At 37.5% G+C, this 27,485-nt stretch overlaps 1 protein-coding gene and 1 long non-coding RNA gene across 4 annotated transcripts; one reads left to right on the forward strand and one right to left on the reverse strand.

The window, feature by feature from the left end:
- Positions 1-4,843: 4,843 nt before the first annotated feature.
- On the reverse strand, positions 4,844-11,756 carry LOC131723942 (uncharacterized). Of its 2 annotated transcripts, XR_009320281.1 has the most exons (5): positions 8,910-11,756; positions 8,537-8,623; positions 7,841-8,054; positions 6,412-6,464; positions 4,844-5,439 (listed from the first exon to the last, which is right to left on the reverse strand). It is a non-coding gene; the product is annotated as an uncharacterized LOC131723942 (long non-coding RNA). The 2 variants fall into 2 exon arrangements; XR_009320280.1 differs by having other exon boundaries at positions 7,841-8,623.
- Positions 11,757-11,915: 159 nt separating this feature from the next.
- On the forward strand, positions 11,916-16,937 carry LOC117395052 (elongin-C). Of its 2 annotated transcripts, none has more exons than XM_033993904.2 (4): positions 11,916-12,039; positions 13,481-13,521; positions 13,824-13,967; positions 16,718-16,937. In XM_033993904.2, exons 2-4 carry the CDS (start codon positions 13,518-13,520, stop codon positions 16,906-16,908), a joined length of 339 nt encoding a protein of 112 aa, XP_033849795.1. In that variant the 5' UTR covers positions 11,916-12,039; positions 13,481-13,517; the 3' UTR covers positions 16,909-16,937. The 2 variants fall into 2 exon arrangements, with proteins under 2 accessions (XP_033849795.1, XP_058873242.1); XM_059017259.1 differs by lacking the exon at positions 11,916-12,039 and adding an exon at positions 12,109-12,134.
- Positions 16,938-27,485: the final 10,548 nt, after the last annotated feature.

The following is a 27,485-nucleotide window of genomic DNA, read 5'->3' on the forward strand; positions in this document are numbered from 1 at the left end:
GTAATAGGTGTCTGAGTTCTCTGTTTGCAGTGTAGAATTACACCTAAAGAAAGAAATCTATTTATTCAAGAGATCAGTTAACACTTAAATGAGTACTGCATTCATAAGCTGTAAAGCTTTATTGAGCATTCTTAATTTATTTCTAAAGCTTTTTGAAACAGATTAGTCTTGCCTTTATGAGACTTCACGTTAGTTAATTTGAACATTAGAGGGGTATTGTTGCAGACATTATCGCTTATATCATGTTGTATCGTGTATCTGTGTGCCTCTCTGCACTTCACCAACTATTCCCACGTGTTAACAATACTTTTATTGTGTTCTAAAGGGGCAACAAAACTTTTCCATTCAACAAAAAACAAAAAACAAAAAAACTTGTCTGACCAGTTTTCGAAGCTATCATTGCGGTAAAAAAAATAAATAAATAATGTCACTCCCCAACCATCCCACTACACATTCTGCATATTTCAAATAAAAAAAAAAAAACATTAACAACAATGCTACCTGCATCCTTCCTTGTTTGGAAGTATAAAATAAGCTATCAGTTCGTACACGTATTGTACCACCCACATAATACCTGTTTTGGCACTTATAAAACGATGAGTAATATATTTTAAAAAGTCAGATCATTGGCTCTAGTCTTTCTAAAGTGATTGCTTTAAAGACTCTACTAAAACGGTAGTGTGTATGTTTTGGTTTCTTAAAACCACAATAAATTCAAACTCAGTAACGTCTTGATAGTGAAGATTACTGACCATGGTGATAGACAGAAAAAGACAAGGTCAGCTATCTAGCAGAAATGCCTGCAGTAGAAGGTATGTTTATAGACCAGCATTTTTTAATGCCTGTGGGTATGACTTAATTTTGCACAATACTACACCACTACAGTATCGTGCTACACAGTATACACACAGCACAACCTACTGGCTGTTTGTTAAACTACTCCAGACATTAGACAGTATACTCCCATAAAAAAAAAATATATATATATATATTATTATTATTATTATTATTATTTATTTCTTAGCAGACGCCCTTATCCAGGGCGACTTACAATTGTTACAAGGTATCACATTATACATTATTTTACATTATACAGATATCACATTATTTTTACATACAATTACCCTTTTATACAGTTGGGTTTTTACTGGAGCAATCTAGGTAAAGTACCTTGCTCAAGGGTACAACAGCAGTGTCCCCCACTGGGGATTGAACCCACGACCCTCCGGTCAAGAGTCCAGAGCCCTAACCACTACTCCACACTCCACAATATATATATATATATTTTTTTAAATAAAATCTTTACATTAACATATACATATAAAACATGGAATATGTAGTGTGTAGTGAGTACATTCCAGAATCCACTGGATATAATTTTTAAAAGTTACATAATTTATTTAACTAAAACCAATAATAATCAGCAAATAATTTAAATAAATAAATAAATAAATAAATAAATAAATAAATAAACAAACACAAACAGAAAAAAAGAATCAGTTATTTTGTACTTACCAGTGGTGGAGCTACAAGTACCCATATCTTCAGGCACCAGTGTTTCCAATGGGGACATCAGTCTTCAATAGCCAGTACTTTGTCTCGGTCTTCATTATGGTGACATTCCAGCTGTAGACTAACCACCACGATTGGCCATTTAGATAAACTCAATATTACAATGTGGAAACCGGTGAAAGAATACCAGGAGGCAGCTGTGGTGGGCAGAACATTCAGGCCCCACATTCGTACAAACAGCCATCACAAACTTGTCTTTGAAAACTATACTGTGATTACAATGTATTGCTACAGACTGCCATGCAATAACATTTTCATTGTTCCTTTTTTATTCTGATGAGTATTGGGTGGCAGGGAAGGGGAAATTCCTCCCTGCAAAAACACATGGGGATGTGGCTGGAGCCGTGAATTGAATAATTTTTAATGATTTTCTTTTTTTCTTTAAAGACAATCAGAATTTTTAAAATTTCAAAGAACCCTAAAGTTGCACAATATACCACAGTATGAATTATTCTATTATTAAGTTCTATAATTCACTCAAAACAATGTGGTGCAGCAGTTTGTCAGAAAAATTGTATTGTGTAAAATAATAGAGAATTATATTGCTTAAAATACAAATATAGTTACTAATACAGGTTATTAGTTAAGAGTAGAGATGAGTGCTTTATTTTTGGATAAATAAAATCTAGCAACACCATCTATGTATTTTAATGCTAAAAACGTATGTTATTTGATGTTAAGTAAGCTTCCAATCAATGACAATTACACATGTGGAGTTTGAACAAAAAATTATTTATTCACTTACCTAAAAAAAAAAGTTTGAATTCTGGAAATAACTTAAACATAACTACTTTGAGAAAAAGTAAACTATCCTGTCCTTCCCCAATACCAATACCAATACCAATACTATACCAATCCTTCCCCGGGCCCATGACGGACGGCTCTCGGCGGCCATGGTTTTAGGGAATTTGTCCCCATTGGTTATATACCCCACAGCTCACAAATCATGAAGTAATCATGAATCTCTTAAAACGACCTGGCTTTGCAGTATGTCAGGTCTGTAGTACTAAGTGCAGAATCCCTTTTCACCAGTAGGTGGAATTATGTGCATGCCCACTGCTTTCCATGAACCAGCACTACAGTACAACCACATTCTCTCAGCACTCCCTGTATTTCTCCATCAAGCTGCAACCTCACATGTTGACATCCCGACCTACCTGCTCAGTAGTTCTTAGGGCACCTCGAGTACTGTAACTTTCAGTCACATGGGTAACATGCTCAAACCCTGCTGAATTTACAAGAAGCTCACTACTATACTGTCAGTATTGCAGGAATGTATTTTAAACATAATTCTGATGTCACTCAATCGCACCTTAATGATATTCTCACTCACACACCATGGGTCATTATTACTCATTTAGGGAGCACATTTTTCAGTTTTCCTGTACTTGTTCCAGAAGTTTCATTCTTGCTCGTTACAAAGCTGTTTTGTCTTAAATTTATATTCACTGGATGTTACCTCATTGATTTCTGAATCAGATTATATTCACAAAAAGGTATGTATTTATTAATGCCACATTTCTAAGACAAGCTTGAGCCTGCCTTTAAAAATCTTGGTAATAACACAATTTTCTCCCAGCACTTCAGAACAACAATTGTTCCAATGTTTTGATTGAAGGAAGGCGGTTTAAATGTGTTAAAACAGTATTTGGCAGAGAACATGAAAGCATTGAACATGTTAGGACAGGAGACTGGGGAATCATTAAGGTAAGAAAGAAAGAAAATCTTAATGATTCACTTCTGTCCTTCACCTGCTTTTCATAATGTGGATTTTACTTTGAACATATTTGTTGAAATGTGTTTATTAATTACTAAATATGAACCCATTAGCAAATGATTTGACTATGTCATTTAGTCAATGGTCTGCAAGTCATTCAGATCAAGTAGATAGTCAATCATGTTTGAATATGTATTGCCATAATTGGACACCTCAGTATGGTTTGCAACTAATGTAAACACACCCCTAAATGTGTGTTTGTCACAAAGACGGCCGGAGTGGGTGGCGTCAGACCAGAGCCAGGAAATAAAAAACAGAGACTTGGGGTTTTGGTGAGGCTGAGCGCGTGATCGCGCTCAGCATTTAATAATTAACAGACAGAACAGAAAATAAAAGGTTTTAAACACAAAACAGGACACGGCACTTGCGCCAAAATAAATAGACAAACAAAACGTACTAAACACTTAACAAACGGTGCACGGAGAGACAAACAAACACGGTGAGTACAAACACTTATAGATTATTATTTTATTTTCCTTTACTTTACGTTCTCCTTCTCCTTCTCTCTCACCCGTTCTCCACTCTCGAACACCCAACCCTGAGTGAATGAAAATGTGTCTATATATACTGTTGTGCTGGGATTCAATTACTAATTAATTATTCACTTGAATCCCAGCACGTGAATTAATTCTGTGCAACCCTGTGCTCACATATTACATTTAACCAGCACGTGAAGTGATTTGTGCCCTCCTCGTGCCTAAATACAAATCTACCTTTTTAAATCACACGTGAAACACAGACCCGTTTATATCCCGTGTACCAATCTATACACCAACATTAACACACGCACGCAACATACAACACATAATAAGCACACAGGGGCGGGGCACATTGCCACAGTGTTCCATCAACACAAGTTCAATACAATTAGGAACCATGCTAAACAAATCTCTTATCATTCAGAGACAAGTACCATATGATTCCATTTGAACCGGATACCCCCTTTCTTTGTATTCTGCTTTTAACTAAAAGCCCTAAATGGATTAGCACCCAGTTATTTCCAGGAGTTGTTGGCCCTGTTCACTCCTAGTCGCACTCTTAGATCACAGTATGCAGGGCTGCTGGTTATTCCGAGGGTGAAGAGAAATAGTATGGGAGGAAGGGACTTTTCTTGTGAGGCTCCAACACTATGGAACTCGTTGCCTTATTCTGTCAGAAAAGCTAGGACTCTTATTACCTAGAAATCAAGACTGAAAACGCATTTTCACAAACTAGTAAATTAGTATTTTTTATTATAAAATATAACTGCTTTTTTGTTGTCCTTTCTAATTTCAAATGTTATTATTGTTCCTACTGTTTTTATTCTTCTTTTTATATGAACTGGCCTTCTTTCTGTTACCAATTTTTGTATTTTAATGTCTTATTACAATGGATTGATTTTTTTAAACTTTGTGTAAAGCACCTTGGGGTCCATGTGACGTAAGGTGCTATATAAATGTGAATAAATATATAAATAAAAGTCAGTAGTTTGGGACAAACACCAATCACAAAATGTTTTAGTACAAATATTTATTGTGGAGAATGCGGAGTAAGCGATTTTACAGAGAAGTATGTTGTATATACACATTAATTTGGCCTCAAACCTAACTTGGTTTGAGGGCTCGCTGCCTGGCCAACTGGACGAGGCGGAGACCCCCATTGACAAAACCTAAAATTGTTTTTAAGAAAGGTGGAGATGGGGAGGTGGTGGGTTACGATGAAATCGAAATGCAACTGAGAGGTAAGTGAAAAGGGTATTTATAGTGCTAACACTCTTAATTAGCTAATGTGTAAATTGAATGATTCAATTTGGTGACGAGGAGATTGGTGTCTGACGCTCCTCCCGAACTTTAGTTAAGAACTTCATTAAATAATACATTCTCCCATCACACTGTGAAGTGCTGGGGTGGCAGTCCTTTTGTATGAAGAGGTTTAGCTATGCTGTGTATCTGATCTATTTTAAACTTTTTTAAATAATGAAAAACAAGTCTTCCTTCCATCTCTCATACAGTGCCCTTTTATTTTATTAAAAGTGTCAAATTGGCATGTAGAATCAGTTCTTGCTGGATATCAAAACCAGAAAACAAATGCATAGAAATTTCATAAAGGCCCTGAAAAAAAAGGTAGTAAATGTGTTAAAGATTTGCATGTAAATAGAGACAATAAAACATATATTATGATGTCATATTATAATTTCTTTTTTATTATTATTAATTTGATGTTTTGCAGTCTCAAAATGTATTTTTGCTAATGTAGGTTTGCTTGGTCTATACAGATTCACGGTGGATCTGAAGCATACACAAGAAGTAACCTTTTGTACCGTGTGCCATTAGTCTGGGTACCACTACACTACACTGTCGTTCAGTACAATGTATTGCAATCCCTCTGTTTTTTACGCTTTCAGAGTAGTCTCACTGGGGACCATATTTATAGCTGATCCCCCTACAGGAACAAAATAATTTCCAATCCACCTCATTACCACTAAGTTTTTTTTTTTCCCAGAAACCAAACCAAAAAAAAAAAGGCTTAATAACAACTTTTAAGAACAGTAAGAACAACATCACAATCTCATGTGATTTAATGTGATCATTATTCAAGGATGATGTTGTGGGATCATGGTCTTATTTTAATGCTTTCCTGTTTCCCTGCTTCCCTGCACACTACAACATTCATTAAGGTAATCGTAGTTTCTTTCATCTGTACTGTTGTTTTCAACAGCAGCAGTATTGCTGGTTTCCATTGTCATTCCATAGGCAGGTCTTTCCTTCTAAAGAATCTACACCAACAATACAAAGAACCTCTCCCAGCCTGCTTGTTAGAGTGAAAGAGCTGTGTAAGAACTCACTTGGCTAGGTTTTTATTGATTAACATAATGGATAAAGGAAATTTAAATAGTTTTAATGTATTGGCATTAGGTTTAGATAAGTGGAAACAGGTAGTTATATGAACAATTCATCAGATTAGATAAAGGGAGAAATTTAAATGTGTTGCATGGGCATAGATATGTTGTAACCCAGCTACCCTGTTAGTTTGTTTCAGTGATTTTACTTTTGTTATCTGTTAAATTAACATTTGTTACTTACTGGTGAGAGGTAATATTCTGCAGTCCTTATTTTTGCTTCGTAATTAAAATGTTCTGAAAGAAAAACAGTTACTGATTTCGGTGGGGGGATACACAGTACAAACACATTTATTTACTTGCATTCCACAGACACAAATCTAGCAGTAAAAGATGACATGATGCAATGGACACTGTATACATTTCTATGGACCAGATTGATTAAATGTAATATGGGTTTTATATTAGTGAAGTACTACATTTCAAGCCTTTTTTTTGTGGTGACTCATAATATTTTAAACAATTCTTAAATGCTAAAACTAACAAGTCACTGGTTTTAACTGGTATAGCCATTATCTAGCCCTTTACTGGGTAAGTTCCCAGACCTATTCAATGCCTATTTTCTCAATGTCAAATATTTTGGCCACTGGACAGCAAAGGGTTAAGGTTATACCCACACTGGAACAGTATGTGGTCAGAACAACCAAAAAAAAAAATGTGCCTATGAACACATTCGTGATCAGGTCACACCAATTGCTGTCCTGCAATTGTATCCTTAATTAACCAACAGCTTTCAGGAGAGATGATGTTGTTCTCTGTGTATAGAAAAGGTAACATCATGGCTTTCACAAACATAATTGCTTTCTGAAGAGACACGAGGGTAAGGAAAGTCAGCAAGCTGAAACATGCCTGTAAATCAGAGTAACGTAGGTCATTTCATTCTCGGTCTGTTCAACCATATTCTAAATGCCTCTGTTCATCCAAATATTATTATATAATACTACTAAAATACAATATGAAATAGGATGCAACAAGTTAGGATTACAACAAGTTATCTACAAGTGCAGTCTAAACAGGTGGGTCGTGAATAGTTGGCGGAAGGCAATGAGAGACGGAGCAGTCCTGAAGTTCTCCAGTGTCTGGTTCCACCACAGAGGGGCTAAGGAAGAGAAGGAGCAGGCATGGCAGGATGCAGTGTGGAGGTAAGGCATGACCAGCCGGTCGGTAGAGGAGGAGCACAGAGGGGGCAGTATGGTGAAAAGAGCAGTAGGCAAGAACAAGGGTCTTGAAATGAATGTGAGCAGAGATAGGTAGCCAGTGGAGAGTGCTAAGCAGATGGGTAGCATGAGAGTAGCCAAGAAGTATTTGCCTATTTTACGTATGTATTTTACCTTTTTAAAATATAGTTGAATGACCATCCAAGACCAAAACTGGGCACCCCTGCTCTAAAGAGCAACAATCTGAAACATGCTTCTAAATATTAATTAAAATGTATTTACAAACAGCACAAACTTTGTACGGTTGGATGTCTTACATCTTTGAATGGATGGACTGACAACTACCCATCTTCAGAGCTAGATAGCTTTATATTAGGCAAGGTTCAATAATGTGGGGACTGTATTTGTAACCTGGAATATAGGTAGCAGAAATCATTGTCATTTTGTCAGGTTTACCTCCTTTTATAGTCCCACAGATTTGTTCTCTTTGATCCTCCTCTATGCACCAGTCAATGTTTTTCTCAGCCACTGTCTGGTCATTATAGAAAACTTGCATTTTCAAATGAAGATTCAATGGATTATGTCTTGTCATTAACCAACCGATTTCCTTGTTTACCGACATGCTTTCAGCCAGTAACGTGCTTTGGCCAGAAGACACAGTTAAAATGACCTAGGAAGTGCAAGCAAAACAGATATCCTGTAAATAAGGCTTTAAAACTGAGAACTTTCTTTAACTTAAAGTAGAACCTATATAATGTTTTAAAATAAAAATATTTGTTTGCTATAATGTGTTTCTTTCAAAACTGCACATCTGAGACTGATGTAGCTAATGGAAATGTAAAACAGAATATTAATGGAATTATTTTGTTAACTACTTTCATAGGAAGGTGGTTTATTAGAACCTAGGATGTAGTTATTGCCACAGTGTAGCAGTAAAAACATTTGGACTCAAATTTAACATGGCAAACTGAACTACCTGAAGTTGGAGACCATGATCCTCAAAAAGTTACATTAATGACTGGAATTTATTAAAAGGTTGTCTGATTAGTCCTGTATAATAAATTAAGAGAATCTAAGAAATAAACAACATGTATAAGTGGTAATTAAATGGGTTAAATTATATTTTTTTAAAAAAAAGGTTAAATAGCTTACATGGAATCCCTGAGAATTTTATTTCCCACTCTCCTATACCATTATATTGGCAGGGCAATACTGTAAGAAGCATCTGATCAAATCCACCTGTTGCAACAGATAATATAATCTAATTATCATAGGGATTGCATATAAATATGAACAGTTATCTTCTGCTAAGAAATAATGCTTATGACTTGGGCCAAATGAGGGCCATAAACCTCATTTTCAAGAAGACGAACACTAATGTTGATTTGAAATAATGTGAAAGGTTATTTAAGCAGACAAATACAAATACTGTAGCTACAAATAAACAGCAGAATGAAAACAGTAGACATACACAGGTCATTTCTGTTTACAGCTAATTGCGATAAAGCTTTGTAAATTAACTTACCACTAAAAGAGTACCATGTATCAAGCTCTTCTGTAGAACACAGTACATATTTTTCTCCAAGTGCAGAACCAAATGTAAAAAATAACAGAATATGCTGTATCATATTTAAAACATTTGAAACATTAAAAAAAAGTAATGAGAAGCTGAAAAACTGACAATTTAAGGTTTTACTTCCCCTTCTTTTACTTCCCCTTTCAGACCTTACTTTCTTTTTCAGTAATCTGGTGTAGTTGTTTCAGAATAAGAGGTTTGCTTTCAAGTAATGTTAATTAGGAACTGATAAGAGACCAGTGTTCAGATATGCTACTTTAACAAGCCCATCCCACTTTATTTTTTCTCAGTTATACAGGATGCTTGTTTCGAAAACTATTCTTGTGTTTTAAAGCACATCTTACGACAACAGCTTTATACAGATGATCTGTTTTTTTCTAGATTTTTGTAGGTTGTAGGTTGACTGCCTTGTTTGTTGCATTTGGTTTTTGGGTGTGTAAGAATGGTTGTTGCATCAGCTTAGATTACGTCATCATGTATCACAGTAGTTTTTTTTTTCCACTCTATAGATTCTTCTATTCTCTTCTGATCCCCCCCCCCCCCCAGTTCTTTCATTTGTTTGGTGTGCAAGGTAATCAAACATGCAATCTTCAGGTGTGAAAAAGTTATTTAGGGATAATTAGGGTCAGCTAGAGTACTTTGGTTAACAACCAGGCCTGATTTGGGCCAGCCCTGCCCAATATAAATCTGACTAACTTTGGCCCTTACCATCAGAGTGAAGTTGTCAGCACACAGGTTCTAGAGGCACATCATGCCACGAACAAAAGAAATTCCTGAAGACCTCCGGAAAAAGGTTGTTGATGCCTATCAGTCTGGAAAGGGTTACAAAGCCATTTCTAAGGCTCTGGGGCTCCACCGAACCACAGTCAGAGCCGTATTGTCCAAATGGAGAAAGTTTGGGATAGTAGTGAATCTACCCAGGAGTGGCCGTCCTGCCAAAATCTCTCCAAGAGCAAGGCGTAAAATCGTCCAGGAAGTCACAAAGAACCCTATAACAACATCCAGGGATCTGCAGGCCTCTCTCGCCTCAGCTAAGGTCAGTGTTTATGACCACCATCAGAAAGACACTGGGAAAAAATGGGATTCATGGCAGAGCAGCAAGGCGGAAACCATTGCTCACTAAGAAGAACATGAATGCTTGTCTCAAGTTTGCCAAAAAGCACCTGGATGATCCTCAAGAGTTCTGGAACAATGTTCTATGGACAGATGAGTCAAAAGTGGAACTTTTTGGCCGACATGCACCCCGTTATGTCTGGTGAAAACCAAACACTGCATTCCACAGTAAGAACCTCAATGATCAAACATGGTGGTGGTAGTGTCATGGTTTGGGGAACCTTTGCTGCATCAGGACCTGGACGCCTTGCCCTCATTGAAGGAACCATGAATTCTGCTCTGTATCAGAGAATTCTACAGGAGAATGTTAGGCCATCCGTCCGTGAGCTGAAGCTGAAGCGCAGCTGGGTCATGCAGCAAGACAATGATCCGAAACACACAAGCAAGTCTACATCAGAATGGTTGAAGAACAAGAAATTTAAAGTTTTGGAATGGCCTAGTCAAAGTCTAGACCTAAACCCCATTGAGATGTTGTGGCAGGACCTGAAACGAGCAGTTCATGCTCGAAAACCCACAAATGTCAGAGTTGAAGCAGTTCTGCATGGAGGAGTGGGCCAAAATTCCTCCACGGTGCTGTGAGAGACTAATCAATAACTACAGGAAGCGTTTGGTTGCAGTTATTGCTGCTAAAGGTGGCGTAACCAGTCATTGAGTCTAAGGGGGCGATTACTTTTTCACACGGGGGCATTGGGTGTCGCATAACTTTCTTTAATAAATAAATGAAATATGTATCAAATTTTTGTGTTATTTGTTCACTCAGGGTCCCTTTTATCTAATATTAGGTTTTGGTTGAAGATCTGATAACATTCAGTGTCAAAAATATGCAAAAATGCAGAAAATCAGACAGGGGGCAAATACTTTTTCACGGCACTGTATATATCAGCATACCAATTGTATGTAGCGTACTGTTCAGGAAGGTTACGGGTGCAATAGCCTATTTAAAAAAAAAAACGTTATCTATTTGAACTTATGGGGATTTCTGAGATTTCTCTGGTTGGAAAAAAAAATCAAAAAAACAAAAAGAAACTACTTTAGTGTCTGTGAATGTGGGGGAAATTTTAGAAAAACTCTCATCAATCTACAAATCATGACAGCCATGTCTGTACAGTACTCGCAATCGTCGTTTAAATTGGTTAAATACTAGGAACTGATTTAGGGGACCAATTTAAAGTACTGACGCACGGTTTATTGCATTGCCCAGTGACGACTCGATTAATTTCGGTCACTGTAAATCGAAAGCCAGACACTCGCTATTTACCGACAACCCCTTCTAATAAAATTCGCAACATTTCAGCCCGCTTATACCAAGTGTTCAAAATGGATATTGCGACATGAAAACCGAAAAGTCTTAAGAGGTTGTCAAAATATATTCTATGCCTCCATCGCGGTGATCACCCCAAAGAACATTCCCTGGTGCACACATTCTAAACCTTTATGTTCCTACAAGTTTAACAAAGCCTGCCTCTCGTGAACGCACCCTGTGTGCGAGTACGTCATCTACCAGTCCTGCTGCTGCCTTCCCCCGTGCACGCTACAATATATTGTTAGCAAATTATTCATCTGATCGCAATAACGTCACATCGACGTAAAAAGACAAATACGTGATTTAAGAAGAATATATGTGTAAATAACTGTAAATTGCATATTTGAAATAACAATTTGTACCGTTGTTTATGAATTTGCATTATTGGCGTATTGTGTATTTGAAATGAACGGCAATAAAGTAATAAGCACCTTATAATAAATTATATAATGCTTTAGTAACATAAAAAAAGCTTGCCCTACCAAATATGACTGCGTAAATTTTAGCAGGCTTTCAATTTCTGGTTTCCCGCAGTCTACATTAAGCCTGCACAGCACACTCTACTTTTGGTGACCCACGGAAGTGATTACTCATGCAGTTGATCGACTTCCTGTAAAGGGATAGACGGCTCTCAGAAAAGAAGGTACCGCATCGGTGTTGGTGGTAAGGAATGATTATAACTTGTAGTGTATGTGTGTTTTTTTTATTTGTTTTTTAAAAGTTAGATGGAATAAGCTGCGCTGAATTATGTATCGCCGGTACGTTTAGTACCGTACATATTTCTGTAAATCGTAGAACATAAGGCCTAATCTGCCAGAGACCGAGGCCTTTTTTCTTGCTGTGATGTTAACCGTACTTATTATTTATTGACTTTTCATACAGTGTTTTAGTACCATGTTGCTCCATACAGACTCTCACGTACGGTATCTGCATGTTTTTTTTATATATCACGATTTAATAAATTGGTAATGTGTTGACTTGATACTGGTCCTAAATGCAAGTTGAAATTGTTTTGGTTTGTAACCTGAATTAGTTACGGAAATTCAACCGATTTTAACAAGCGTGTTTTATATTTCCACAATTCGTACCTTGTCGAATAAATACGTTACATAAATCTGTCACTCTGCTGTGTGCACTTAGTATAAAACATTATATTCTACCGGGTTTTGTTTATTACAGCTCCAATTTAAGCGTGTTCTCAAAACAACATTTAAAATGAAGCTTCAAGCTAATTTTAGTTGAATCTGCTGGCTTCTGCTTATTTATTATACCGATTTCAATACATTACTCTGGTTCATGGGTAGTGTGTTTGTGTTTCTCACTTGTAATTGGCAAAAAAAAGTTTCAACAGGGGTTGTTGGCGATATTAGGGATGACGTCTTTTCACCATCCAAATTATTATTATTATTATTTTAAAGAATGTATTGCTTTTCTGCGATAGACGTTTTCAGTAAACCTGTGCCAACGATTGACCTGTTGTATAGCTACTTGCACAACCAAGTCTAGTGCAGTGATTTCAGGTTGAGAACAATCCGTATTTAAACCAAGCCTACTTAAATTTAACTATTTTTCAAATTCCAAATGTATTCATTTTTGTTCTTCTAAAATACAGCTGTGGTGGCAGATTTTGAACAGCTAAATTCGTTGTATCCAAAATGGCAGCTGGCCGGATGGGTTATCCAGCTTATGCTGTTAAGAACACTCTTACTGTAGTTCTTGTCAGCTGAAGAAAATAGTTATGTACCTTGACGAAAGAAGCGTCGGATTAATTAGTGGTACATTTTTTTTTTGGAGTGTATAAACCCATGGTAGATTATGTAGGCTATAGTTGTTTTAAATCTTTTTTTTTTTTTCTCACCACTCATGAAAGTTTCAGTTTGTACAGTACCAAAAAAGTGAAAATAATCCTAACAAAACCACTTAAAACACCTATGATACATTTGTCCACCCCACTAAGAAGTTTAAATGTGCTGCTTACTGGTGCAGTTTTCTATATATATATTTTTTAAATAGAATATGTCTGAAACCTGTTAAACTTTTCAAATTCAGAGCAAGTACAAAAATCAATATCAACACCTTAACATTCTTTTGTGTTTCATTGTAGGTGTAAAACAAAGGTAGCAGTTAAATTAAAAGGAATAATGGGTAAGTAGATTTTTAGATCAGGATCTTATATAAATCTAATGCCATGTCATTTATTTGGAAATGCATACCTTTACCGTAAATAATATTTTGAAGATTACCAAAAAAAAGAGCAACTAGATATGCAATAATACTTTTAGCAAAACTGCAGACTTACTGAATCTTCAAAGATGCACACTCTAAATGTGCTGCTCCTGTCCCTGCCACACAGTCAGTTATTATTGATTGCTGTGTAACTGAATGTTTTCTAAGGTAGTCAATGTAATAAAATCAGTTCCTTGAATACATTTTTTTTTTTTTTTAAGATGGGGAAGAAAAGGCTTATGGAGGCTGTGAAGGCCCAGATGCTATGTATGTAAAGCTGATTTCCTCAGATGGCCATGAATTCATCGTGAAGAGAGAGCATGCTTTGACTTCTGGAACCATCAAAGCCATGTTGAGTGGCCCTGGTAAGTACAGTACTCTCCGGCTAAGAGAACACCCCTCGAAGCAAGCGAAGTGTTCTTATAACTACAGTGTTCTCTAAGAGTTAGCCACCAGACACAATATGAATCAATAAATAAATACATATGTATTACTTGTCATGACACTTGTGCATCAACATATGAAATTAACTGAATAGGTACAGGGTTCTGCCCAGGCCTTTTCAGCCAGGCGTGCTGCCAGGCAAAGTGGCTGTTGCCGCCTGGCTGAAAAAAAACCTGATCCACCCGTCTTGCAGGTGCTACTGTGCCTTTAACAATAAGGATTGATTGCGCTTCTAGCAGACTAGATCACTTGCATGTTTTTGGGTGAAAAAAAAAAAAGCCATTACTCAAAAAGCCTCATCTTCAAGCATGTATGGAGTTTGCAAAAAAGCATGTAGATGATGCTGCAGACATATGGAAAAAGGTTTTGTGGTCAGACGTGATAAAAAATTGAACTTTTCGGTCAAAATTCCAAGCGTTACGACTGGCGCTAGCCCAACACTGCACATCACCCAGTCAACACCATCCCAACTGTCAAGTATGGTGGTGGCAGCATCATGTTATGGGGATGCTTCTCTTCAGCAGGGACTGGGAAGCTTGTCAGGATAGAGGGGAGAATGAATGGTGCAAAGAACAGGCGAATCCTTGAGGAAAACCTCTTTGAGTCAGCAAAGACTGAAACTGGGGAGGAAATTCACATTTCAGCAGGACAATGACCTGAAGCACAAAGCCAAAGCCACACTGGAGTGGTTGAACAAGAAGAGAATTAATGTTTTTGAGTGGCCCAGTCAAAGTCCTGACTTGAATCCAATTGAAAATTTATGGCGAGACTTGAAGATTGCATTCCATCGATGATCCCCAACAAACTTATCAGAACTGGAGCAATTTTCCTATGAAGAATGGGCAAAAATTTCACCATCCTACTGTACAAAGCTAGTAGAGACCTATCTAAAAAGACTCATAGCAGTAATTGCTGCAAAAGGTGCATCTACCAAGTACTGATTTAAGGGGCTGAATATTTATACAACCAGTAAATTTCATTTTGTACATTCTTTGCAAGTTTTGCTGACATTTTTTTTACCTCCTCCTCCTATAACCGTGTTCAGTTTAACCACTACAGCTTTGAATAAAAAAAGTTAGTTTGAAAAACTGTGCATAAATTATTTGTAATTCAACAAAATGTGACATCATTGGTAGGGGGTGAATACTTCTGCAAACCAGTGTGTGTGTGTGTGTGTATATGTATATATATATATATATATATATATATATATATATATATATATATATATATATATATAATCATATTATTTTAGTGCTGGGACAAATATTCGCACAAATATTTTTTTGACATGGATTCGGATACAAAAAACATATGTTCATATTTGCTAGAAATGACAAAAATACCTTGCACTGGAGATGGATGAAAGACAAGCACATCATTCTGGAAATGTGTAGTGATTTTTAGATGGATTTTTATATAATTTTTTTTTTTGTGACTGTGGAATGTAATAAACGAGAATCAAAACTTTTTTTTTCCCCCTTCATTTTACAATGCCATTTCCATGTTTTGTTTTATTTGAATTGTTTAAAGTTACATTTCAGTTTTCATATGCTTAAGCTACAAAAAGGCACAAGTAAACCTCATGTTATTACTTTATGAAAACGTTTCTATGGCCACTGTTTACAGTGAAGAAACGGCAATGGCAAGGAATGGGAAAAAATAGTAAATAAAATGCGGTGTCAACTTTATGTACTATTTATTTCAGGAATAAACAAAACGTTTAACTTGATCTGCTATTTGATATCATTTGTTTGGTAGTTAATTCACTGGGGTAAAGTAAGGCCTACACAACGTATTCCTTACTCCTGGGATATTTTTCTATTTTATCGTGTTACATATTGTAACGTCTTGCTGTAAATTTAAAGGCACACACACACAGGGCCACGGCCACGCCCCCTGCCCCTGCTGCTATGCTGTCTCTGCCTGCGTTCTGAGCAACACAATGGCTTTTATTACTTTTTGAAAACGAACGAATATTTAAGTTGAGCGAATATCCGAACGTGAAAATCCTGTGTTTAGCCCAACACTATAAATTATATATAACTGTTTACTTATGTTTTATGCACTTTGCACTTTTTTTTTATTCCTCCAAACACACTGCTTGTGTGTCTCCTCAGCACTAGTTAGATCATCAAGTGAACAGCTGGTCAGTGAGGCAGTCATGCAGAATGTCACTCAAATCAGTCAACCTGAGCAAAACTGCTCACTGCATTATAACACACTGATATCTGCAATTACTGTAATTTAACTTTTTATACCATGTTTCTGAAAATATGAACCTATTAATTTATTTTATTTATATTTATTTATTTTTTGGCATACACAGTCCCTGTGTTTAAGATCCAATGTAATCGATCTGCACCCTGATTTCAGATCCTGCAGATGAGCTGATTTAGGTACTTTACCCTGGGGCTTTACATGAACTATTGTCGTGGCCGAAGAGATTGAGATTTTAAAGAAAATAAATCCAAGGAAATTGATTATATCACTGCCACACTGTTTCAATTATCTTTTTCACATATCCATTTTAGGTCTGTTTGTAAACTGTTCTACCCCATCACCTGTGCCCCAGGGATGCTTAACATTTTGTTTTGAATGTGTTGCATTTGTAAAACTAAGCGCTACAAACTATGTACGTATTATTATTTATTTATTTTTTCTGTTACAGGTCAGTTTGCTGAAAACGAAACCAATGAAGTAAATTTCAGGGAGATCCCGTCTCATGTCCTTTCCAAAGTATGCATGTACTTTACCTACAAGGTCCGCTACACCAACAGCTCCACAGAGATCCCCGAATTCCCCATTGCACCTGAGATTGCACTGGAACTGCTGATGGCTGCTAACTTCTTAGATTGCTAAATGACTTAATAAATTATATTGAAAACATGTTTAGGTTTTCTTTTCCTCTTTTGGTTTTAAATAGTATTTAATTGTTTGCTTTTGGAAGATTTCATATACAGTGGAATATGCGATAGAATGTCTCGGTGTAGTCAGTATAAAATGAAACTTGCTTGTTTAAAAATTGATGTATATAAATTCTTTACTGGGTGTGTGTTTTTTTTTTTTTTTTTTAACTGTTTATTCCACTATGATATGCTATATTGGCTAACATGGATAAACTGATCTGGCTGTACCAGACTGGTAATATGTAATTCCTACAAACCTTATTAATGTATTAGTTATGTGTATATAAGCATGCAGGAAGTAGAATCGTTCATATAGACAACATTTTTTCTAGTAAGTCTGTTTTCATGTTTAACAACATTAAAGTCGGGAAAATGGATAATTATCAGCCCTACAAATACAGACCTTGAATATCCTCAAGACTGTGTACTTTGGAAAGTATCAATATTTATTATGCTTTTGCTGCACGTTGTGGTGGATGAAGTTTCTATTTCCTATATTTCATATAGATTTCTTTTTATCACACAAGGGTGCTGCGAATTATCAGATATCATTAATAATTAAATGACTCATATAGCCCATTACACAGTTTCATTTTAACTAATGATGGTACACATCTAATCTACACCTCTTCCAAATTTTACAGTATTCTGAAACATTAATTGTAAAATTTCTGCCTATTTTCATCATTAGGAAATATTATACAAAGGATGTGAACTGTGTAATGTGTTATATGATTGATTACAGCATTTAAGGCCAAGATCAGCTGTGAGTCAGACATGTTAATGGGTTGATGTAACTATGTTTACAGTCGCAGACAAAAGTATTGGCACATTAAGCTTATTATAACACAATTCAAGGTAAATAATGTTTATCAAAAAACAAACAAACTTATTGCATTTGACATTTGTTAATGACAAAGTGGATAGTTTACATTGGTTATGTATAAATATATTGAGTATTAAAATCTGGGGATCAATGGAAGAACCTGTCTGTCCATGTGTTCCGGTATGTAACACTTACAGTGCCGTGAAAAAGTATTTGCCCCCTGTCTGATTTTCTGCATTTTTGCATATTTTTGACAATGTTATCAGATCTTAAACCAAAACCTAATATTAGATTAAAGGGATCCTGGGTGAGCAAAAAACACAAAAATTTGATACATATTTCATTTATTTATTAAAGAAAGTTATGCAACACCCAATGCCCCCGTGTGAAAAAGTAATCGCCTTAGACTCAATAACTGGTTACGCCACCTTTAGCAGCAATAACTGCAACCAAACGCTTCCTGTAGTTATTGATTAGTCTCTCACAGCGCTGTGGAGGAATTTTGGCCCACTCCTCCATGCAGAACTGCTTGTACTCGGTGACATTTTGGGGTTTTTGAGCATGAACTGCTTGTTTCAGGTCCTGCCACAACATCTCAATGGGGTTTAAGTCTGGACTTTGACTAGGCCATTCCAAAACTTTAAATTTCTTGTAGGCTTGCTTGTGTGTTTCGGATCATTGTCTTGCTGCATGACCCAGCTGCGCTTCAGCTTCAGCTCACGGACGGATGGCCTGACATTCTCCTGTAGAATTCTCTGATACAGAGCAGAATTCATGGTTCCTTCAATGATGGCAAGGCGCCAGGTCCTGATGCAGCAAAGATTCCCCAAACCATGACACTACCACCACCATGCTTGACCGTTGGTATGAGGTTCTTACTGTGGATTGCAGTGTTTGGTTTTTGCCAGACTTCTGGGCCCGTGTCGGTCAAAAAGTTCCAGGTGCTTTTTGGCAAACTTGAGACGAGCATTCATGTTCTTCTTAGTGAGCAATGGTTTCCGCCTTGCTACTCTGCCATGAATCCCATTTTTGCCCAGTGTCTTTCTGATGGTGGAGTCATGAACACTGACCTTAGCTGAGGCGAGAGAGGCCTGCAGATCCCTGGATGTTGTTCTAGGGTTCTTTGTGACTTCCTGGACAATTTTATGCCTTGCTCTTGGAGAGATTTTGGCAGGACGACCACTCCTCGGAAGATTCATTACTGTCCCAAACTTTCTCCATTTGGACAATATGGCTCTGACTGTGGTTTGGTGGAGCCCCAGAGCCTTAGAAATGGCTTTGTAACCCTTTCCAGACTGATAGGCGTCAACAACTTCTTTCCGGAGGTCTTCAGGAATTTCTTTTGTTCGTGGCATGATGTGCCTCTAGAACCTGTGTGCTGACAACTTCACTCTGATGGTAAGGGCGAAAGTTAGTCAGATTTATATTGGGTAGGGCTGGCCCAAATCAGGCCAGGTTGTTAACCAAAGTACTCAAACAGCTGACCCTAATTATCCCTTTAATTGGGTTGAGTTACCTGGGCGGGGTGGGGGGGCAATAACTTTTTCACACCTGAAGATTGCATGTTTGATTACATTGCACAACAAACAAATGAAAGAAGCACCAAACTTTGGTGTAATTTTTTCTCTCAGACTCTCGATATACTACTACAACGCACAAAAAAATCTGACCAAATACAATGTGAAAATTGTGCAAAAATGCAGAAAATCAGACGGGGCAAATACTTTTTCACAGCACTATATTTTTACATATACATATTATTGTTATTTATTTCTTAGCAGACACCCTTAGCCAGGGTGACTTACAATTGTGGATGGTGGATGTACGATATGGTTATCTACTGTTCATGATACTGATGACTTCAATTTTGTATTTACAGAACTGGGGGAGCATGTATGTTAATAACTCACTTGTTTTAATGCACTTTTTTTTACTAAATTATATTGTAATAGAGGAATAAAAGCTATTCATAGGATTTTGTGAGTTTTTAAAATGGATCAGGAAAGACCTGCTTGGAATGCAATATGAATAATGTATCCTGTGGGCTTATTGTCCTGTGGTGGGGATGAAGACCGATACGTACATATAGCCAGCCAGTGGTACAGCTACAGCTGAGCAGTGTAGTGCTACTCAGACTGACAAAATAAGAAAATCCAAACACAGTTCTGGCTGTGTCCTACAGCCCACTAACTGCATTCTGTTTTCTTTCTTGGTTTAGTCCCGCTTCTCTGTGGCTCTCGTTTGCTGTTTCTTCTTCAATTCTCTCCTTGTTCTTCAGCTTTCTTTCGTCTCACACCACACTGTTCGTCTCAGCAGCCTGCTGCGTATATTCCCCGTCCAGGCCACGCCCCTGGTGCACCAGCCACCAATCCCATGCATGCACGGCTTCCCATTCTTGATCCCTTGATTGTTGCAACATCTTATCCCCTGATTTGTGACAACAATGTTGCAACCGGGTCCCACTCACGAGGCAAGCCGAGCTTCTGATTGGTGGCGATTCTCCCGTCTCTGGTCCCTGAGCACCTGCTGCAGTTGAACCTTTAACTCTGGGTCACAGAACCTTCCCAGATGCGGTTACAGCAGATCCAGGGTCGTTACAATATTCTAAGTCTTACTTTAAGTAATAATGTCAGTGCAGTCCCTCCCAGGTTTATTCTTCAGCTGGTGTCACTGAAAATAAGTGAGGCCAGAAAGTGTGCTTCCCTCCAGGAACTCAGTAAAATATTAGAACCCAACAAATAATTTTGTAAATCCTTGACATCAGCCAGGCGAGCAGACTTGTAAACTAGTCTTCATGTTGTAGAGGAAGCATACTAAAGCATCAATTTTTTTTTATCATGAAGCTTAGCTCTTTACGTTTACAGATGCTGCCTTGCGTTTTAAAAACTTGGTTTAGAAGCCAGGGTATAAAAAAATAACACAGGTTATAATACACCAATTAATCTGTCAGTCCCCAGGTGGGCAAGGCAGAAAGCTGAAGCTCCTGTACCTAGGCGACCATGAGCTTTCAACCTCGGACTGGTGTAATGTATCCTGCTGCTCTGGGAACTCTAAGAATCCCCATGCTGCTGAAGGTAAACTCTGAGGGCCAAGGTATCCTAGTTAGCTTTAGATTCCTTGTTCATCTTACTGTTTATGCTGTTTGTTAATTTCAACATGATTCAGACACTTCAGCTGTATATTTACCATGTAGGTCAATTGACTGATTCACTTAAAGTAGAAATTGTATTTATTTTCCATTCAAATAGGATGAAATCCTTTTATGCAATGGCCATGCCACGTTACACAGGTGCATATACTCAGTTACAGTTCAGGTTGGTTTTAAATTACAAATCTATTTATTAATTGCAGTTTTTACTTAAGAAAAATAAAAAAAAAACACAGTCTAACTGAATCTTGAACATTAAGAAAGAATGTTGTGTCTTCCTATGTGAAAATTGAACATGCCTACACCAGACTAAATGTAAATTAAAATGAACAGTGCTTTTTCGTAATGTAATCGCTATGTTTTAAAAAATAGGAAAAAAACGATACTAAAAATGAAAACCAGGCCCTCAAACTGAATCTTTTTATAGTGCACAGTTTTCTCAGAAAACACACAAAATCTGTTCAAACCATGAGTTCTAAAGCAGAATTGGCACCCAGCCAAACAAATACTTGGCAACAACAGTATGCAATGACCTTTTAAGATTATTCTGAGGTGGTTAGCAGAAACAATCCTTGTGCAATAATGTTGCTCAGGATGAATATACTCTTCTCTGTTAAATGCTAAATGAAATTATGTCACATAAAAGAGCAAAGAGCATGTGAATGTTTTGCAAGAGAAATAAATATTCCTTTGATCACAGCTTTCTTTATGAAGAGCTTTAATATGAACTCTTACTTCACAGGTACATTCCCAGTTTTGTTTTAGTGGTTGCGTAGGCATTCTTTTCAATGGTTATCAGTGGTTTCAGTGGTAATGATTGTAGTCCCAGTTTCTACCAGAATATCTCCAACAAATACCCGATACAAAGGGGGAAAAAAATGTAGGAATTACTAAATTAAGAAACACTTGATTTTATAACTTCAGACCCTAACTGAATTTCTTTCTAATATATATATATATTATTGGCACCCTTGATAAAGATTAGCAAAAAAGACTGTATAAAATAAATAATACCAGTACTGGGCTATATTGTAATTTTCTAAAATGTGGAATATATTTGACTTTATTAATGATTCAATGGAATCAACCAAAATTACACATTTCTCAAATTATAAACTTATTTCCAAAAAACAAATGTGTCACAATTATTGGCACCCTTGTTTTCAGTACTTTGTGCACCCTCCCCTTGCAAGGATAACAGCACTGAGTCTTTTTCTATAATGTTTAATGAGATTGGAGAACACATTGGGAGGGATCAGACCATTCCTCCATACAGAATCTTTACAGATCCTTGATATCCTTCGGTCTACGCTTATGGACTGCCCTCTTCAATTGAAACCACAGGTTTTCAATGGGGTTCAAGTCCTGAGACTGAGATGGCCATTGCAAAATGTTGATTTTGTGGTGAATTAACCATTTCTTTATGGATTTTGATGTGTGCTTGGGGTCATTGTCTTGCTGGAAGATCCACGTGCGGCCAAGTTTCAGCCTCCTGACAGAGGTAACCAGATTTGTGGCAAAAATGTCCTGGTACTAGGTAGAGTTCATGATGCAGTTGACCTTAACAAGGGCCCCAGGACTAGTGGAAGCAAAACAGCCCAATAACATCAAAGATCCACCACCATATTTTACAGAAGGTATGAGGTTCATTTTCTGCACATGCATCCTTCTTTCGACGCCAAACCCACCGCTGGTGTGTGTGGCCAAAGAGCTCTATTTTCCTCTCATCTGACCATAGCACCTGGTTCCAATTGAAGTGCCAATGCCGTTTAGCAAACTCCAGACACTTACGTTTGTTGGTTGCTCTCAATAAAGGCTTTCTTTCTGGCAACCCTTCCAAATAGCCTATTGGCATGGAGGTGGTGTCTAATTGTAGATTTGGAGACCCCAAGATGCAACCAAGTTCTGTAATTCCCAGCGACAGCGTGTGGAAGCGACAGCATGGGAGAAGTACGAGTGGACAAGTTCAACACAGTTAGAAGCAGAAAGGAGGAATTACATCTTTAAATTAAATCTGGAGTTGCTTTAATCAGAAAACATTGTAACTTAAAGCCTTACAGCTGCGTGTATTTTTCTGATAACAAGCTGAAACTCTGAGCAGCTGATTCAAATTCCGCTGCGTTCTGAGACACGGGGGAGGGGCGGAGCCCGCAGAACAAGTACAAACAAACAAAAGGCAGGCAGTCTTCCCAGCGACAGCATGTGGAAGCGACAGCGTGGGAGAAGTACGAGTGGACAAGTACAACACAGTTAAAAGCAGTTTGAAAGCAGACTGACAGCTGCAGAAGCTAAACTGAACTTCCAAAAAAAAAACAACAACATGGTCTTCAAGCCAGTAATCTGACAACTGCATGATGTGGGAAATCCGAGAAAACCCAACAGAGCTCAACCAAGTTTGTGTAAAGTGCCGCACGATCCAGGACTTGCTTCAACGATTAAGCCTGCTAGAAAAGGAGCTGGAGGAAATGAGACAGCAACAGGAGTTTGAGGAGCTGACACACCCACAATTCATGGAAGTCTGCACCCCTAGCAGACTGAAAGCCACCAGAGAGATAGAAGAGAGTCGAAACAGCTGGGTTCAGACATCCAACAAATTTGAGCCACTTCAACATTTAGATGACCAAAACCAGCATCAAGAATGAAAGAAACAACATCCAGGACCCTATAAACAGTGCTGACCAGGCAGCAAAAAGAAGGGAGATCATGATTGTTGGGGACTCCATATTGAGAAACACAGCAAGTTCAGTTCGCAGTTTGGACCCCCTTACTACAACAGTGTGCTGCCTTCCAGGAGCCTCTGTCAAGCACTGAGAACGTGGACAGGCTCCTAGAACGAACAGGAGACGACCCGGTAGTAGTCGTCCACATCAGTACAAACAACATTGGAAGAGACAGACCAAGATCCCTGCAAAACAAATTCAGAGAGCTAAGAAGGAAATTAAAAGACAACGCCAAAACTGTGGTATTTTCTGGGATACTGCCGGCACCTTGCAAAGGACCATATGGACAGCTGGAAATACAAAATCAAAATACATGGCTAAAATCGTGGTGCACACAGGAAGGCTTCACCTTTCTTGAACATTGGAGCACATTCTATAACAAGGACTATCTATATAGGTGGGACGGACTGCACTTAAACAGAAAGGGAACCAATCTACTCGGAGAAAGGATCCTTGAGGAGGTCCAGAAGCATTTCAACTAGAAAGGAAGGGGGGAGAAAACAAAAAAAACAGAAGGGAGACCACATCAAAACAAGGGCAACAACTCAGGTAAGACAACTATTAAATGTATTTATCTTAATGCTAGAAGTCTCAGAAACAAAATGTTAGAACTTGAAGCTACTGCACTAACAAGTAACTACGATGTGATAGGTGTTACAGAAACTTGGTTGTCTGAGAGTGATGGAGACAAATATAATATTAGTGGGTACACACTGTATAGGAAAGACAGGCAGGACAGAAGCCATACTAATGGGGGATTTCAACTTCCCCCGTATAAAATGGGAGATCCCAATGGGGAGCACGACGGACAAAATTGAAATGGTGGAAATGACAAATGACTGCTTCCTAACGCAATTTGTCAAGGCACCGACTAGAGGGGAGGCATGCCTTGATTTAGTCTTTTCAAATAATGAAGACAGAATAACTAAAACAGAGGTCAGAGAGCCATTTGGCAAACTCAGACCACAACATGGTCTCATTTGAAGTATTTTTTAAAACCCCAAAAGTAATGACTATAGCTAAGGTTTACAATTTTAGAAAAGCAAACTATGAAGGTATGAAACAGAGACTAAAAGAAGTAGATTGGAGTAAAATAGAGAAAACATCCACAGAAAAAGGATGGCTGTTTTTTAAAAATGTAGTACTAGATGTGCAAAGCAATTACATCCCAAAAGTAGACAAATCTAAATCTAAAACAAAATAGCCAAAATGGTTTAATAGACCAACTAAAAAAAATATTCAGCGAAAAAAGGTACTTTACAGAGCGTTTAAAAGGGACCAAAAACAAAGTACACAGAAAGAGTACTTGGAACTGCAAACACAAGTCAAAAAGGAAGTTAGAAAGGCCAAGAGAGAAATCAATATTGCTAAGGGGGCTAAAGAGGAGGTTAAATGTCTAAGAGACACAAATGGCAAAATCATAGATGAAGAAAAAAAAAATAGCAAATATATTAAATGATTACTTTTCACAGGTTTTTTACAAAGGAGGACACGGACAACATGCCCCACATGTCGACCTGTTCCTATCCAATTTTAAATAACTTTAGCATAACAGAGGCAGAAGTGTTAAAGGGACTAGGAGCTCTTAAAATAAACAAATCCCCTGGGCCGGATGAGATCCTCCCAATAGTACTCAAAGAAATGAAAGAAGTTATTTACAAACCGCTAACCAAGATCATGCAACAGTCTCTTGACACAGGGGTTGTACCGACAGCCTGGAAAATAGCAAACGTAATACCGATCCACAAAAAGGGAGACAAAACCGAACCAGGTAACTACAGACCAATAAGCCTGACTTCTATTATATGTAAACTTATGGAAACTATAATAAGATCCAAAATGGAAAATTACCTATATGGTAACAATATCCTGGGAGATAGTCAGCATGGTTTTAGGAAAGGGAGATTGTGTCTAACTAACCTACTTGACTTTTTTGAGGATGCAACATTGAAAATGGATAATTGCAAAGCATACAACATGGTTTATTTAGATTTCCAGAAAGCTTTTGACAAAGTCCTGCATAAAAGATTAATTCTCAAACTGAACGCAGTAGGGATTCAAGGAAATGCATGCACATGGATTAGGGAGTGGTTAACATGTAGAAAACAGAAAGTACTGATTAGAGGAGAAACCTCAAAATGGAGCGAGGTAACCAGTGGTGTACCACAGGGATCAGTATCATATGGGAGATACTGAAATTGAAGAAGGGAACTATGAAAAAGACCTAGGAGTTTATGTTGACTCAGAAATGTCTTCAACAAGACAATGTGGGGATGCTATAAAAAAGGCCAACAAGATGCTCGGATATATTGTGAGAAGTGTTGAATTTAAATCAAGGGAAGTAATGTTAAAACTTTACAATGCATTAGTAAGACCTCACCTAGAATATTGTGTTCAGTTCTGGTCACCTCATTACAAAAAGGATATTGCTGCTTTAGAAAGAGTGCAAAGAAGAGCAACCAGAATTATCCCGGGTTTAATAGGCATGTTGTATGCAGACAGGCTAAAAGAATTGAATCTATTCAGTCTTGAACAAAGAAGACTACGCGGCAATCTGATTCAAACATTCAAAATCCTAAAAGGTATAGACAATGTCAACGCGGGGGACTTCTTTGACCTGAAAAAAGAAACAAGGACCAGGGGTCACAAATGGAGATTAGATAAAGGGGCATTCAGAACAGAAAATAGGAGGCACTTTTTTACACAGAGAATTGTGAGGGTCTGGAACCAACTCCCTAGTAATGTTGTTGAAGCTGACACCCTGGGATCCTTCAAGAAGCTGCTTGATGAGATTCTGGGATCAATAAGCTACTAACAACCAAATGAGCAAGATGGGCTGAATGACCTCCTCTCGTTTGTAAACTTTCTTATGTTCTTATGTTCTTAATTCTCCAACTGTGGCCCTTGGATTTCCCTTTGCCTCCCGAACCATCTGCCTCACTGTGGCACAATATATATATATATATATATATATATATATATATATATATATATATATATATATATATATATATATATATATATATATATATATAGTAGCGTTTTCGTCAGGTTTATGAAGCAGGACTCACGGAGACAGTGTGGAATTCTCGGTCTCGAATTTTTATTTGAATAAACAGAGAATTCCTGTCAGGGGCCGGAATTCACGCCACTAAAACAACAAACCCTTATTTATCCTCTATTGCTATCTCTCTCGCTTTCTCTCAAGTCGCTGTCACTCTCTCTCACTCTCCGTCTCTTCCCCCTCTGTCACTCATCCACCACCTTATATAACCTCCCCTCATCTCCCGCCACTGTCCGGCTCAACCAATCGACCCATGGTCTGCAGTCCCCCTTTTCCCGCTGCCAACTAACGGCGTGACCCGTTCCCCTTACAATACACATAACATAAAAGATAGACAAGACAAACTTTGTTTAAATATAGCTGATACAGCATACCTAAATAAATAAATAAATAAATAAATAAATAAATAAATAACAGAAAATTGTTTTGAAGTTCATACCCTATAGTTAGCAAAGTTTTTCTCTGTTGCCATCTGGTTTGGTGATTGCTGCATAATCCAGTTTATATCCGCCTGTCATATTTGTCATTTACATCATTTACAGTGATGTTTTAACCACCATTTTAGTGTTTGGAGCATCTTTCTTTTGTAGTATGTTTTGTAATTCATTTTCTGTCAACTCAGCCATTTATAATAATGTAAATGTACCACCTGTGCCACAATATTTTCACATTTAATTTTTGTAAGACGTCACCTTTTATGACGACCAGATCGCTTTTTTTTATTTTATTAAAACTCCTGATAGGACAGTACCGGTTAGATAACCAAATCCGC

Source organism: Acipenser ruthenus, chromosome 3, assembly GCF_902713425.1.
Source record: "Acipenser ruthenus chromosome 3, fAciRut3.2 maternal haplotype, whole genome shotgun sequence".
Classification (NCBI taxonomy): domain Eukaryota; kingdom Metazoa; phylum Chordata; class Actinopteri; order Acipenseriformes; family Acipenseridae; genus Acipenser; species Acipenser ruthenus.